We start from the raw sequence: 16,954 nt of genomic DNA on the forward strand, positions 1-16,954 counted from the left end.
AGGAGGTCCCTAATAAGTGTCCAGTTATTCTGACTGTTGATGTTTTTGATGCATTTACTATTACTAACATAAATACTGTTGATATGGTATTTTTACTATTTATTTAATTTTTTTGATGGCATGACCTAAGTTCACATTAGTATTTTTAAAATAAAATTTTATTGTTTTCAGTGAAAGTTTACACGGCAAATTAGGTTCTCATTCAATGATTTCTTGTCATCTTGTTCAATGGCATTGATCACATTTTTTTTTCAATCTAAAGAAAGAAGAAAATGAAAAATAGAACACATTAAGAATGGATTAAATGGAAAAATAAATAAGATTTTCAATTTTCATGTAAATGTATCTTTATTAATTCCCTTTCTGATACACTACTGTCCAAGGGCAGGGCTTTCTACATTCCCAGTCAATGGCCTTAGGGAATTCAGCTGAGGCTCATTTCCCGAGGGGTCTCTGCACACAGATTTGGGGGTTTACTGTCAACCAGAGTCTTCTACAAACTAGGTGCACAGAATTTAAGCTCTTCCTCTGATCTTGGATTTTTTAATGTACAATCCTTGGCTCATACAGGCTAATTTGCTTGTTCCATGTGGGCTTAGCTAACACCTCACTTAGTATTTTAATATAATTACAAACAGCGATAGTTAAAAACTTTTATGTTTTCACTTTCATACAGGCTGAATGTAATTTTTACAAAATTTGATGAAGTCCAAAAATCCGGAAATATGATACAATCTGCAAGTGGTAAGTAGACAAAACAATCAATTATTTTTGCTTTTTCAACTTTATGTCAGTACTGCTTATGCTGTTTTTGAACAGCTGAATCTAATTTTATTAACACTTTCATCCACTCACTTTTCCAGAAACTTGGTCATCGATGACTTTCTTTCATAAGCCACATTGATCACCTGAAATACCGGTTTCTTGGGTATCATTATAATTCATACTAGGTTTACTTAAAAAAATGCACCCAGAGCTCAAACATAGCACCACCATTGCTACAGTGCTATTAATCTAGCAAACCATTGAGCCATATCCGTGAGCTCTTTTGATATCTTTGCTTCTACATTCTCCATCCACATACCTGAAGTCTGTGTTCATACAGTAACTAGAATAATCCTTTTGTAATATAAATTACATTAATGGCAGTGTCTTGGTTAAAATCAGCCAAGATTCCTGTCACACAGATGATAATGCAGTAGCTCACTGTGCCTTTCATGATTCCTGTTCTGATTTCTGCTTGTATTGTTCTGTTTTCAAGTTCCCTCTGCTTCTGTGTACAGTAGCTTCCTTCCTTCTTTGAATATTCTTAGACATCCCATACTTAACATTCTTTTGGCCTAAGACACTTTTTCTTTTCTTTTTTGGTAGAAATTATTTTACTGAGGCTTTTACAGCTCTTTTAACAATCCATACGTCAATTGTATCAAGTACATTTGTACATATGTTGCCATCATTGATTACAAAACATTTTCTTTCTACTTGAGCCCTTGGTATCAGCAACTCTTTTCCCACCCTCGTGAATCCTTGTATAAATTATTTTTATTTTCATATCTCACACTGTCCACTGTCTCCCTTCACCCACATTTCTGTTGTTCTCCCCCCTTGAGGGGGGGGTGTTGTAATGTGTCGATCATTACGGTTCCCCTTTTTCCCCCTCTCTCCACATCCTCCACATACCCTCATGGCAACACTACTCGCATTACTGTACCTAAGGGGTTTATCTGTTCTGGATTCTACATGTCTAGAGCTCTTATCTGTACTAGTGTACATGTTCTGGTCTAGCTTGATTTGTAAGGTGAAACTGGGATCATTGATAGGGTGGGGTGGGGGGAGAGGAAGCATTAAAGAACTAGAGGAATGTTGTATGTTTCCTTGGTGCTATAGTATACCCTGGCTGGCTTGTCCCTTTCTTGTGACCCTTCTGTGTGGGAATGTCCAATTGTCTACAGATGGGCTTTCGGTCTGCACTCTGATCCCCTTCATTTGCATAGATTGATTGTTTGAGTCTTCTGTTGCCTGATATCTGGTCCCGTCCATACCGGGTGATCACACCGGCTGGTGCGCTTCTTCTATATGGGCTTTGTTGCTTCCCTGCTAGATGACCACTTGTTTAACTTCAAGCCTTTTAGTCCCCGTACACTGTATCTTGTAATAGCTGGACATCATCAGCTTTCTTCACCACATTGCTTATGTAGCCATTTTGACTTCAGCGATCATGTCAGGAAGGTGAGCATCGCAGAATGCCGGGTTATTAGAACAAAGTGTTCTTGCGTTGTATGAGCCCCCAATAAAATGATTTTTTTAAAAAGTGTTCTTGCATTGAGGGAGGACTTGAGTAGAAGCCCAATGTCCATCTGCTACCTTAATACTTAACATATAAATATATATCGAAACCTTTATCCCTACTGTTATATGTTATTATATTTACATATATACATACCTATATTTATACCTCTATAAATGTTTCTTGCTTCCTAGTTCTTGACTGTATTTCTTTTTCTTTACTCCTATCCCACTATCATATTTGAACTTCATTCATCTCAGTAATTTGTCTCGGCTATATTGCACTTGATCAAACCCCGCCAGGTGTTCTATGCTCTCCTCGCCATCAATTTTAGATCTCTTGTTGTTCCCTTGTCCTTGGGTTTGTTGGCTCCCCCTCCCTTTCCCTCGCCTCCTCTTCTCCCATGTCTTCCTGGAACCATTGTCCTGTTGTTTTCTCCTCGAGATTGTAAACAATCTTGCCTATCTTATCTAGATGGACATGGGGGGTGGGGGGAAAGCCTATAAATAGTTCCAGGTCCCTTTGCTGACCTTTATGAATGTTTTCCAGTCAGGTCTGATGAGGTGCCAAGGCCTGCCCCCCAGCCCCCCGCCCCTAGTCAGAAGTCTATTTTGGGGGTTCCTAGGGGAATTCCCTTTGCTGCTCTGTCGCACTCCCTTCATGGTTCAACCTGGTGTGGGAGGGGTCTGACTGAGCATGATTCCTGCACTGTGTCTCCAGTGCTTCCCTCCATAGTGCTGTGGATTAGAGGCTGTCATGTCTTGTGGTTGGGCCGGCACTATGGTTGTCTCTGTGCATTGGCTGCTCAGAGCAGGAATGTCTTCCTTGAGGATAGGTGACCCAGCCTGCGCTTCTCTTTCTTTCTCTCTTAGTTTGCTCCCGTGTAGTCTTGTCCTTTTGTGTTTGACTTACTTTGCTTAGCATAATTTCCTCCAACTCTTCCCATGAGATGATGCGCTTGATGTGTTCATCACTGCTTTTTAGGGATGTAGTACTCCATTGCATGTATATACCAGAGTTTTTAAATCCATTCATTCGTTGATGGGAATTTAGGTTGTTTCCAACTCTTTGCTGTGGACATCTGTGCCGCAATGCACACTGGAGCACTGACGACTGGTTGTGGTCTGTTTCTTATTTCTTTGGGGCATATGCCCAGCAGGGGATTGCTGGCTAAGCCACTCTTTCAGGGGTATCACCATTTCCCTCTTCCTCAAGTCATGCATATCCTGGCTGAGAGATCTGTTCATTACAGACTCAGAACAGAAGAGCACATCCCATTCACTCTCTGTCCCCTTCCCCTGCTCTAACTTTTGCTTTGAGCATTATTACTGTACCTTGTTTGCTGATGGTTATAAGACCATTTTTCTTTCATCCTTAGTGCTTTGAAGAAGTAACTGGCATGTGATGTTAAAAAAACCCCAAAACAAAATTCACGGCCATTGGGTCGGTTCCGACTCATTGCAGTCTACAGGTCAGGATAGAACTACCCCTAGGTGTTTTGGAGACTAACTCTTCATGGGAGTAGAAAACAACCTCTTTCGCCCATAGTATATGATAACCATTCAATAAATATTGTTGGGTAAATAGACAAAGTCTGAGTAGGACTTGAATTACAACCTATTGTTTCCAGTATCTGAATTTCATTCACGAAGCTTTGTGATGGTATTTGAGGATCAATGGGTGAATCTTGTGATTCCAGAAATGTGAGGGGAGGGAGATCACAGTGAATTACTGTGTGCTGAGAAGCTAGCAAAAACTTGCCAACAAGAACTTGCCAACAACATGCATAGTGGTAAACTATAGAAGACTAAACAGCTTCTTTGCCAGTGAAAGGGTGAAGCTGTTTACGTGAATGTATTCTTAAATATGAGTACCAACCGCCCTAAGTTTCCTAGTCCTTGCTCTGTTGTTACAGCTAACAGACCGTGTGTTCATGTCTCAACCTTTTATTGCCAAACACACAATTACAAGAGTGTAGTTGTAATGAATTCACCTGCAGTCTTAGGGTGAGTTGGGAAAGGGCTGGTTGAATGAGGAAACAGCCATTCCTTACTAACAGTCTGTAGTTTTCATTCCCAATGTGGTTTCTTTTACTGAGCACTTCCATTTCTATCCTGTGTTCCTCCTCGGTCACCTCCCACTCACGCTCTGTCTGATGGACTTTGGTCACACGTACCTCATCCATTTGTATCAGCTGTAGATGTGAGATGGTATTCTTCCCTGTGTATCTTTTTAAAAGCACCTTCCTGAGAAGTTTTGCTCCTGTAGTTTTTTGTTTTCAATTTAATAATTATAAGAATAAATTTATTCTAAATTTACTATATTATCTCTTACGATAACTGCTTTTCTTTCAAAATACCATTTAATATAAATCCAAATCCCACATGATGAACATTATTGTGGTTACTTTGAACGTGGGATTTCAAGTACTACAGTATACGACTCATGCACCACCATCCGGTCCATGCCAGCTCATAGCAACCCTTTACTTTAGGTCAGGGCAGAACTGCCCCTTGAGTTTCTGAAAGAGTAACTTCACAGAAGTAGAAAGCTCCATCTTTCTCCTGAGGAGCAGCTGGTACTCTCCAACTGCAGACCTTTCCGATTGCAGCCCACTGCATAACCATTATGCCGCCTTGTTTCCTGATGTGTAGGGTCCCAAATTATTTATTTATTTAAAAAAATCATTTTATTGGGGGCTCATACAACTCATCACAATCCATACATACATCAATTGCGTCAAGCACATTTAAAAAAATTATTTTATTGGGGGCTTGTACAATTCTCATCACAATCCATACATACATCCTTTGTGTCAAGCACATATGTACATTCGCTGCCCTCATCATTCTCAAAACATTTGCCTTCTACTCTAGCCCCTAATATCAGCTGCCCATTTCCCCCCTCCTTCCACCTCCCCACTCCCTCATATACCCTCCATAATTCACAAATCATTATTGTATTGTCATAAGTTAAACACTGTGCGATGTCTCCCCCCACCCTCTTCTCTGCTGTCCATCCCCCAGGGAGGAGGCTGTACGTAGATTCTTGAAATCAGTTCACCCTTTCTACCCCACATTCCCTCCACCCTCCAGGTCTCGCCCCTCTCACCACTGGTCCTGAAGGAGTCATCGTCCTGGATTCCCTGTGTTTCCATTTGCTTTCTGTACCAATGTACATCTTCTGGTCTAGCCAGATTTGTAGGGTAGAATTTGGATCATGATAGTGGGGGCAGGAAGCATTCAAGAACTAGAGGAAAGTTATATGTTTCATCGTTGCTACCCTGCACCCTGATTGGTTCATCTCCTCCCCAAAACCCTTCAGTAAGGGGGTGTCCAGTTGCCTACCGATGGGCTTTGGGTCTCCACTCTGCACTCACCCACGTTTACAATGATAAGATTTTTTTGTTCTTTGATGCTTGATACCTGATCCCTTCGACAGCTCGTGGTCACACAAGCTGGTGTGCTCCTTGTCTGGGACACTCTGCAGAAAGTGGAGCTATTTGGGCAGCTTGTTTGTGATCTTCACCTCCAGGACATGGCGTACGCAGCAGGGACCTGATGCTCCGCTTCACTCTCTGGAGGCTTTCATGGGCCATTATTTTACTTTGTTTTTTGATCCTAGCCTTGATGCTTTCTCAGCACTTCTCAACTGTTTGAAGTCCCACAGAGAGACTCTTAGCTGAGAATTGTATTTCTGTCTGATGTTTCATTGCTAAAGATGTTTTCCCTGTCCATGGACTCTCTTGTTACTCTCTTGGTGAATTCTTTCGATGTACACAGGTGTTTTATCTTCAGTATATCCCACTTGTCAATTTGTGCCTCCTCTGTGTTTGTGCCCTTTCTCATTTCTGATAACTTGTGCAATCCCTGTGCCAAAGTTCTCAGGTTGGGGCCAATTCCAGCACCACTTGTTAAAGAGGGCATCTGCTTCCCATTGCATATTTTTTGGTCCCTTATCAAAGTTCAGTTCTCTGTATGCTGATGATTTTGTTTTTTCAGTTCTTTTCCATTCCTCTGAGTATTGATCGTTGTACCAATACCATGCGGTTTTGACCACTGTGGCTGTATAGTATGTGCTAAAGTCAGGTAAAGCAAGCCCTACTGCTGTGTCCTTCTTCTTGAGGAGTTCTCTGCTAATTCTGGGCTTCTTCCCTCTCCATGTGAAATTAATAATCAGCTTTTCCATTTCTTTGAAGAAAGATGAGGTTAATTTTATCGGAATTGCATTAAACTTATATAGTGCCTTGGGCAGAACTGACATCTTTACTATATTGTGTCTTCCAATCCACAAGCATGGGATATTCTTCCATTTGATGAGGTTACTCTTGGTTTCTTGTAATAGTGTTCTGTAGTTTCCCTCAAGTTGTTGAATTCATTGGAGCACATTCCTTCGTAGTATTGTGTAATTATACTTTTGATTTCATTAGGGTCTGTTGTAATGTCCCCTCTTTCATCCCTCATTCTTTTTAAAATTTTTTATCCCTCAATCTTGCTATTGAAATTTGTTCCCTCCTTTTTTCGGTTAGGTTTGCCTGAGGTCTGTTGATTCTGTTTATCCTTTCAAAGAACCAACTTTTAGCAGCATTAATTTTTTCAATATTTTTAAAATTTTCCCTCTCCTGAATCTAAGCTCTGATTTTAATAATTTCTTTTCTTTTGCTATCAGTAGGATTGTTCTGCTGACTCTGCTCTAGTTGTTGTAAATTTTGTGCCAGCTCATCAATCATGAGGCTTATGTATTGCCATGAAACTTCCTCTGATAACTGGCTTTGCTGTGTCCTATAATTTTTGGTATGTCGTGTTCTCATTCTCATTGGTTTCTAGAAATTTTCTAATTTCATCTACCATCTGTGCCAGTACGCACTCCTTTTGCAATAGTTATTCGTCCTACAATTGTTTGCTCTTGTTTTCTTCATCTTCATTTTTTTGATTTCCAGCCTTTGGGAACACCGGTCTTATCACTGTATCATATCAATGTGCTTAAATTTATGTAGATGCGCCTTATGCCCCAGCATGTGGTCTATCTTCGAATAGGTGCCATGCGGGCTTGAAAAGAATGGGACTTTATCGTAATTGGATGAAAAGCTCTCCAGGTATCTATCAGGCCAAATTGTGTAATTGTAGTGTTTAGATCTCTAGCCTCCTTGTTGAGTTTCTTTCCCTGTAGTCTATCTTTCTCAGGGAGAGGTGTATTAAAGTCACCCACTAATTGTTGAGGCTGTGATTTCTTTTTTCATCTTTTGGAGTGTTTGGTTGATGTATTCGGCAGGTCTCTTATTCATGAAATATATGCTTACAATGAGTAGTGGTTCTTTTTCTACCGTTCTCTTGAGCATCATATAGTGTCTCTCCTTATCTCTCTTTTTGGTTTGTACTTTGAGGTTAATTCTTTCGGAGATTAGGATTGCAACCCCTGCTTTTTTTGAACTGCTGTTTGCTTGGCATGCCTTTCTCCAGCATTTTGTTCTCAGCCTATTTTTGTTTGTTGTCTTGAGATGTGTCTCCTGCAGGCAGGAGATTGATGGTGTGTGTTTTCTAAGCCAGTCTGCTGGCCTCAGTTTTTTAATGCTGGAATTCAGTCCATTGATATTCAGTGTTATTATCTCCATCTACAGACTCTGTGATGTCATGTTATACCTTTTGGGTTGGGTGTTTTCCTACCTTCCTTTCATAGTAGTGTTTTGTGCACATGCACGTGTGTATGTGTGTTTTGTGTGTGTGTGTGGATCATTCTTGACTTCTTTCTACCCTTAAGCCAATGCTATCTTGGGGTCTGTTTTCTCCTTGTTGCCCTCTGGGTGAGGTTGTTCTATGTGGCGGTCTCTTATTTATGATAGATGCGTGTTGTTCTTCTGCCCATACTGGGTCAGAAGGATCTTTTGTAGGGCTGGGTTTCTTCTAACGTATTCTTTGAATTTTTCCTTGTCTTGAAAGACTCTTACTTCTCTATCTATCTTGATCGATAATTAGGCTGGATATAGTATTCTTGGGTTTACGTTATTTTCCATCAATTTTTGGAATATGTTACTACACTCTGCCCTCTTCCTCATAGTTTCTGCTGATAGATCTGAGCATATTCTTATTTGGGAACCTTTATTGTGATTGCTGCTCTCATGATTTTCTCCTTTTCCTCAAAGATGGATAGTTTAACTATTATGTGCCTTGGTGAGTTCTTGGGATTCAGTCTAGCTGGTGTTCTTTCAGCCTTCTGAATGGTCATTTGGTTTTCATTCATTAAGCTGGGGAAGTTTTCCTCCAAGAATTCTCTCACTATTGTTACAGATGACTTCCTTGTTGTGTATTCCTCCGGTAAGCCGATAATTCTAATGTTGTTCTGCTTCATAGCATCAGGCATAGCTCTTAGGTTTTCTTCAGCTTCTCTGATGATCTTATTAGAATTTTGTTTGCGTTTGTTTAAGTCTGTCTGGCTATCCTCCAAGTCACTGGTGCAGTTCTCTGCTTCCCCCTGTAGATTCTTGAGGTCCGTGAGTCTGCTACTGGTTTCTGTTATTTCTTCCCTAAGCTTTTGTAATTCCCTTTGATATATGGACTTTATCTCCTCTATCATTTCATCCATTATCTGTATTGTGCCCTTCATATCCTGTATGACTCCAAGCAGCATTCTCAAAATTTCTTTCTGTGGCAGATCAATTTATGCTTCTTCTATGCACGTAGTTAGCTTCAGGACATCTTCGCCCATTGGCTTTTGTTTTTACTGTTTTTTCGTTGAGGTCATTGGAGCTGATTGCTGTTTGCATTGCTTTGTTTTAGAGGAGCTAGGTGCCATTTTCCAGGGAGTCGAAGAGCACCGGCTCTCTCTAGTAGACTCATTGGAATGCTTCTTCAAACTGCCTTACAGCTGATTTCATTGTGGAATTAGTCTACCACATTATCTTCCTGTGGCTTCATTTTCAAGGGGAGTGCCCCAGAAGGCTGATTGTTTTCCTGCTTTGGTGTATAACATCACGAATGGTGGCAGAAATGCTCTGGTCAGGTAGATCACTGTGGAGGTTGGGAAGAGGTTCCTGCAGCAGCTTGGGATGTTGGCGAGTGTTGGCCGAGCTGCCTTAGGCTGTGTGAGGCACTAAGGTAGGAGGGAGGAAGTTCCTTCATTCCCGTGGCCCACAGAGGACAAATAAGAGCTCCCCCAGCCACTCAGTCAGGAATTCCGAGGGAAGAAGTTGGGTGGAATATCCCTTGGCGGAGGGCAGGCGGGCTTTCCCCAGCCTCAGGTTATGCTGCACAGGGTAGAGCTCACCTAGCTGGGTGGAGGGCAGATGTAAATGCCCTAGGATAAGGGGAGTGGCCTGGAGGTTGGCAGTGGCATGTGAAAGAATGGGGAAGAGACAAAGTGGGGGGGGAACCCTAATAAAACTAAGCCTGCTGAGACTGTGGGGGGATAGAGAGAAGAGAGAGAAGCAATAGTAACAATATAACTGAGCCCCGATTCCTGCCTGTGAGGTGCAAGGGTTTAATCCCTGCCCTGAGGTGGCGGCAAGATGGTGCTATGTTGAGATTAACCTCCTCCGCCTGCTCCAAATGGTCCCGTCTCTGGCCGAGACAGTGGCTTGGCTAAGGTTAAACCCTAGCGGGCATCCACTGTGGGAAACCAAAGTCCCCCAGCCCCTGAAAACCTTGTGGATCTGTGCCTGCTTATTTTTATGATTCTCCTGCCACCCAGCAGTGTGGGGTTTCCCTCTTGGTAACTCTCCGGGGCTCATTTCTGTGGAGTCCCTCTGGTATGCGTTACTCAGTCCCAACTTCTCAGAAGTCTGGAAGCTTGCATTTTCTTAATGCCTTTTTTGTGCTATATCTTCCTTACAGTTTCCTATGTAACATCTAGTACAGCAATGTATATCTTAATTGCACTACTACTACATTTTTATAATGTTGCTAAAGTGTTAAATGTAACAAGTACATTTTCTCTGTCCATCAGAACATCTGAGAAAAGATGAAAAATCTTTGATACTGAGACAACATGAAAAATTGAACACTAAGGGTTGTGTGATATCCTGGGAACTAGTTGTCATTTTTGCTTTAGACATTTTAAAAATAAATTAAATATAATGGAAATGTTTTCTATATACTTAATACTTATTATTACTTCCTTATGTAAAATAAATCCATATTTCCATCTACAGTCATTTTCCTTTGGCCAGATCTTTAGCATTTCTTCAAGTGCAGATCTATTGGTGATAAATTTTGCTTAGAATATAAAAATATGCTCAGATTCTTTTGAAATTAGTAAACTTATGAAATATTTTCAACCTCATAAAAAATGCAATATAAAAGATGTTTTTGCTTAGTAAATGGATTGAAGTATAAAATATAATTCTGGCTAAAGTGGTAAAATGGTCACTTCTTTGAGCTGCCAGAAGTACATATTTATATGACTTCTGAAGATGAATTTGGCCATTACACTCTAACAGAGTAATACTACTTTAGGGATTATTTGTCTTAGGACAAATATATACTAAAAGCATATTATTGAAATTGTTTGTTGCAGGAGTACTACAAGTGTGGAATTCTCCCAGTATAAAATACTGTATAAGTATTAAAATGGTATTTCTGGAAGATATTTCATCATACGGGAAGAATTGACATGTTAGTTGGAAAAACACTACTCTAATGTAACATATAATCTCACTTTAGCTATTAATGAAATACACATGAAAAACATTCAGCAATATGGCAAACTTCTTTTCTTTTTTTTAACATTTTATTAGGGGCTCATACAACTGTTATCGCAATCCATACACACATCAATTGTGTAAAGCGCATTTGTACATCATTCTCAAAACATTTTCTCTCCATTTAAACCCCCGACATTAGGTCCTCATTTTTCCCCTCCCTCCCCGCTCCCCCCTCCCTCATGAGCCCTTGATAGTTCATAAATTGGTATTTTGTCATATCTTGTGGCAAACTTATTTTCAAGGGTTGTTTTTATTTAAGGATTATTTTCTTGTTTATATTTTCCCCATTTTCTTAGAGTTGGGTAGGAGGATATATGAAATATATGAAAGAATATATGAAAGAAACGTCTTTGCTAATGTATTCTGGTATTTCCTTAATAGCTGCCTTATTTGTAAAGAGAGCAGGCAAACCAATGATCTATAAATTTAATTAATATTTTAAGTTCTCTTTTTTGGATACTTTATATGCTTTCTTCAGATAAGAATTTTGATGATGAAGATTCTGTGGATGGTAACAGGCCTTCTTCTGCCAGTTCTACATCTTCCAAGGCCCCTCCAAGTGCACGGAGAAACATTGCAATGGGAACCACTCGCCGGCTTGGTTCCTCGACCCTTGGGTCCAAGTCTTCAGGTAAGAGCTGGCTCTCAGTGGTGTTCTGGGGTTAGTGATGCCAGCTTTTAAAAATAGAGATACAAGACAAATCTAATAACAGTTAATTTACAACTTTAAGAAAATGTTTCCAAAAGTTAACAGAAATATTACATTATGTTTTAATATCATTTTCCATAAACTTTCAGAATTCTTAATGTTAAAAATCATCCTAGAACAAGTAATTCGGTCATCTTTTTAGGGAAAATGTGCAGTGAATCAAAGGAAAAGATGACACAGTTATGAGCTCAAGGAAATGGAAATATTTTTATGTTGTTGTTGTTAGGTGCCTTCAAGTGACCTGTGCACAACAGGACAAGGCACTGCCCTGTCCTGTGCCACCCTCCCAATTGTTCCTGTGCCTGAGCCCATTGTTGCAGCCACTGTGTCCGTCCGTCCGTCTCATGGGGGCCGTCCTCTTTCTCACTGCCCCTCCCCCTTATTCAGCACGATGTTCTTCTCCAGGGACTGTCTCTCCTGACAACATGTCCCAAGTATGTCAGACAGAGTCTCCCCAGGTTGGCCTCCAGGGAGCACTCTTGTCCCACTTCTTCCAGTACAGGTTGGTTTGTCCTTTTAGCAGTGCATGGTGGTATCAATATTCTCCAGCATCGCAATTTAAATGGATCGATTCTTCTTTGGCTTTCTTATTCTATGTCCAACTTTCACATGCATTGTAAATAACATTGTTTGGGTCAAGTGTACGTTAGTCCTCAAAGTACCATCCTTCTTTTTCAGTACTCCAAAGAAGTGTTCTAAAGCAGATTTACCTAATTCAGTGGGTCTCACCCTCAGCCTTCCTAATGCCACGGCCTTTAATACAGTTTCTCATGTTGTGATGACGCCCCCAACCATAATTATTTTCATTGCTACTTCATAACTAATTTTGCTACTGTTAGGAATCGGGCAACCCTTGTGAAAGGGTTGTTCAACCCCCCAAAGGGGTTGCAACCCACAAGGTTGACACCTAATACAACGTGTCTTTTGAATGCTGCTTCTAGGAACTTTAATTGTAGGTCCAAGAAGCACAAAATCCTTGACAACTTCAACCTTTTCTTCATTTATTATGATTTTTACCTATTCGCCCAGTTGTGCTGATTTTGGTCTTTTGTACATTGAATTGTAATCCCTACTGAAGGCTGTGATCCTTGTCTTCAACTGCAAGTACCTGAGGTCCTCCTAACTTCCAGCAAGTAAGGTTGTTTCATCTGTATTTTCAGGTTGTTAATAAGCCTTCCTCTAAGTCTGATGCCATGTTCTTCATATAATCTAGTTTCGTTAATTATGTGCTCAGCATAGAGATTGAATATGAATGGTTAGAGGATAGAACCCTGACCCAGACACACCTTTCCTGATTTTAAACCACGGAGTATAAAAATACTGAAATGAAGCTATTAAATTCCTTACAATTCCTTGTTTGAATCTTTTATAAATTTGATAGGCTAGATTCCTTACAATAACATAATCTACTTTATTCCTTAAAGAGTGTAGTTTTTTAATATGTTGATATAGTTAATGTTCATTGTGCCACCCTGGCCGATAAACACATGTGGGGTTAATGAAGGGCGGAGAGGTAAATGGCTCGGAGAGCCTTGCCTTTCGAGTTCTCGAGTCTCTTGCTTTGTGATGGTCGGACCAGGGTGCAGCTGCCTTAGCCAGTTCCCTGCTTCAGCTGGCAAGGCTCACTTCCTGTAAGATATCCCCAAGGAGAACCCACATGGACCTACCCTGATGCAGCCCTGGGTGTTGGAGCAGCTGTGTGGACACCCCTGCCAGTGCTGAGATGCTTACACATTCACTGACTCGGCTTTCCTCCTGCAGTCGGCATCGTTGCGTGTATTTTGTGAGATGGAGGAGGACTTTGTGGATTGGTGTCGGACATATGGGTTAATATTGGACTTGTGGGTTTGGCCAGCACTGGGTTGGGATGTTTTCTTGATGTGTACTTAACCTATACATTTGTTTCTCTAACACATGTTATATCTGTCCATTAGAATTGTTTCAAGTTTTATATGTAATCCAGTATAAATCATCTAAGTACTTTATGCCTAACAGCCTAAGTAATCTATCTAGGTGACTTTTGAGCTAAGATAGATAGAATTGTATATTGATTATATATATTCATATTTCTCTAGTGTATTTTATTCATTTGTTGTTATACTGTTATTTTTTTTAATCAATCTTTTTTACAGCTACAAAAGAAGGAGCTGGTGCTGTCGATGAAGAGGATTTTATTAAAGCATTTGATGATGTACCTGTAGTACAGGTGAGTGAGCATATTTGAGAATTATTGAAAAGAGGGTAGACTGTGATTTACCAGAGGCTATGGATCATGGTGGAAGCCGAAAATCCATTTTCAGGGTCAGTACCTTGAGTAAGCCTCCAGTGAATCCCCTCTTACCATAATCCAGGATGTGGTGACTAGCTTTCTACCTTGTTTCCCTGAAAATAAGACAGTGTCTTATATCAATTTTTGCTCCCAAAGAGGCACTAGGTTGTATTTTCAGGGGATGTCTTATTTTTCCATGAAGAAGAATATGGTATACATTTATTGTTTTATTAAAAGAGACCTTGCACTTCCTGTCTGCTCTGGCTGCGCTGCGACTAACAGTGAGCTGTGTGGCGGCGCCTGCCACTACGGTCCAGAGTCCAGAGTTACGGTAGATTTGGGGCGCCTTATTTTTGGGGAGGTCTTATTTTTGTGGGGATCCCTTATATTTCAGTGACAAGCAAAACTGTAAGTACGTCTTATTTTCGGGGGATGTCTTACTTTTGGGGAAACAAGGTATTAGACACAGACAGACAGTTATGGCAGATGAATTTGGTTAAAATGTAACAGCATTTTATTTGATCTCCTCTTGACCTGCTTATATATTGGTTACATTGGGCTACTAAATTCAAGGCCAGCAGTTCAAAACCACCCCTTGCGCGGTGGTTTGTGAAAGTTTTGGAAGAAGTACAGCTAGAATACCCCTTCGAAGTGAGGATGGCAAGACCTCGTTTAACATATTTGGAACATGTTGTCAGGAGAGACCAATCCGTAGGGATGACTGTCAAAGGAGATGGATTGAGAACATGTCTGGAACAGTGGGCTCAAACCTAACAGCAGTTGTGAGGGTGCTGTGGGACTGGGCAGTGCTCTGTTCTGTTGTGCACATGTGAGTTGAGACTGACTTGCTGGCAGTTAGCAGCAGCATCTCATCAAGAAGTGGTGGGAGTCCATTAAAAGTCTTTGGAGTTACAGCTCTCATGTGGTGTTACAAGTGATGCTAAGAGTAACAGGGAGAATAGTATTGAAAGTACCATCGACTTCTAAAAGGACAAACTGACCCGTCTTGCAAAGAGTATGGCCAGAGTGCTCCTTAGAGGCAAGGATGGCAAGACTTCATTTTGGGTACTGTGGACATGCTAGGAGAGAAAAGGACATCATGCTTGGTAAAGCACAGGGCCAGCGGAAAAGAGGAAGGCCTTCAAGGAGATGGACGGACACAGCGGCTGAAACGATGGGCTCAGGCACAGGAACAATTGGGAGAGTGGCCCAGGACTGGGCAGTGGTCTGTTCTTTCGTGCAGTGGGGTTGCTATGGGTCAGAAGTAACTCGATGGCCCCTCGTAAGAGTAACAGATACTACGTGCACCACTGGCTATTCCCTTTCAAATTTCTTTATCCTCTTACACATAAAGTTTATAGCTAAGCTATGTGGGCTTGGGAGGGTTATCTACACATGGACATAAAATCTAGGGTGTACACTCACAGCAGGAAAGCAGTTAATATTCAGAAAAATCTATTGAGAATGTTAATACTTCTTAAAAATGAAATAATTTCTTTTGTTGAACTTGACAATATTCCAACACGATCTTTGTTTATTCTGTAAATTTCCTAATTTTGATTGTAAATTAATTCTGTTTACAGATTTATTCCAATCGAGACCTTGAGGAATCCATAAACAAAATTAGGGAAATATTATCTGATGACAAGCATGATTGGGAGCAAAGAGTAAATGCTGTAAGTCATAGACTATATGTGACTACATTTCATTCAAGTCATTTAAAAATTCCCAATATTTCCTCATAAAGTGTAATGCTATTTAAACTTTAAGGGCCTTTAAATAAGAATGAAGAGCTCTGCTGGGAGGAGCTTTCGTAGTACTCATTTTCCATACTAGGCAAGCGTCCAACAACTTGCTCTGAGGTAGTGCACCCAGTGGCATCACTTGGGAAGGGTCTCTCTCGTCACAGTGAATTTTTTCATAAAAGTAGTTAAGTTAATATTAATGTGGTCATTTACATTTTTAAAATTGAGCAATTTACTGACATTTTTATGCTACTCTTTTAACAGTGATCTAACTATGGACTATGGTGGTAGCTTCTACTTCTGTCCTATTAAAGATTTGATTTTGTGTTTGCCCACTTTTCTTTCTTTTTTCATATCAGTTGCTAAAAAGGTGTGCCTCTCTTTCAAAATGTGCCTTAATAAATGTAACTTGGCTGAGCTTTAAAGTGAGGAATTTTTTTAGTTTAGTTTTTTTTTTTAGTTTTCATTGGCAGAATAGCAAATTAAAATAACAATACATTTTGTAGAATATGTATTACATTGAGGTATATTTTATATTATTTGTGATGCCTAGGTTTATTCAGATTATTACTTAGTATTTATTGACCTAATCCTTTTGGGTAGAACTATTTTTGTGTCATTTGAACTTTGAAGTTGATTTCTTTTTTATTTGAGGACTTTCATTATTCAGTACCACCGTTGCTCTGTCAGTTTGTCATGCTGTGGTGCCCTGTGTGTTGCTGTGATGCTGGAAGCTGGGTCACCAGTATTTTAAATGCCAGATTTATCACCGAAAGTGAACAGGTTTCAGCCGACACTAAGAATAAACTACAAAGAAGGAATAGGCTATTTCATAGGAATTAGCCACTAAAAACCTAATGGATAGCATGAAAACATTGTCACAGTTGCTGAGAACCTAATGAGTAGAAGCACAACGTTGTAGGCGAAGGCACCCCTCTGTCTGGAAGTGTGATTGGGGAAGAGCTGCCTTCTCCCAGTGGAGTCGCCCACGGTGATGTGATGGCGTGAAGCCTGTGGGAGTAACAGCCTTTGGGACCTTCATTTGCTGACGGATCACAACTCAAATGAGGAGGAACAGCTGCACACATCAATTAGTCATCAGAACGTGGACGTATGAAGTTTGAGTCTAGGAAACTGAAATTCTTTAACAATGAAGTGGAACGTATAAAGATCAATGTTCTAAGCATTAGTGAGCTGAAGTGGTCTGATGATAGCCATTTGAGTCAGAAAATCATATGGTTTACTGTAC

The 16,954-nt window shown here is 40.4% G+C and overlaps 1 protein-coding gene across 2 annotated transcripts in view; it reads left to right on the top strand.

The window, feature by feature from the left end:
• CLASP1 (cytoplasmic linker associated protein 1) overlaps window positions 1-16,954 on the top strand; it is a 354,339-nt gene that overhangs the window by 180,322 nt on the left and 157,063 nt on the right. For both annotated transcript variants that reach the window (XM_045287431.1, XM_045287432.1), the window contains 4 exons: window positions 677-744; window positions 11,461-11,613; window positions 13,824-13,897; window positions 15,544-15,636. In XM_045287431.1, the coding sequence (XP_045143366.1) occupies window positions 677-744; window positions 11,461-11,613; window positions 13,824-13,897; window positions 15,544-15,636 (388 nt within the window). The remainder of the gene's footprint in view (window positions 1-676; window positions 745-11,460; window positions 11,614-13,823; window positions 13,898-15,543; window positions 15,637-16,954) is intronic.

This window comes from Echinops telfairi, unplaced genomic scaffold (genome assembly GCF_000313985.2).
Source record: "Echinops telfairi isolate 266 unplaced genomic scaffold, ASM31398v2 ScPeMD7_15;HRSCAF=58, whole genome shotgun sequence".
Taxonomy (NCBI): Eukaryota; Metazoa; Chordata; class Mammalia; order Afrosoricida; family Tenrecidae; genus Echinops; species Echinops telfairi.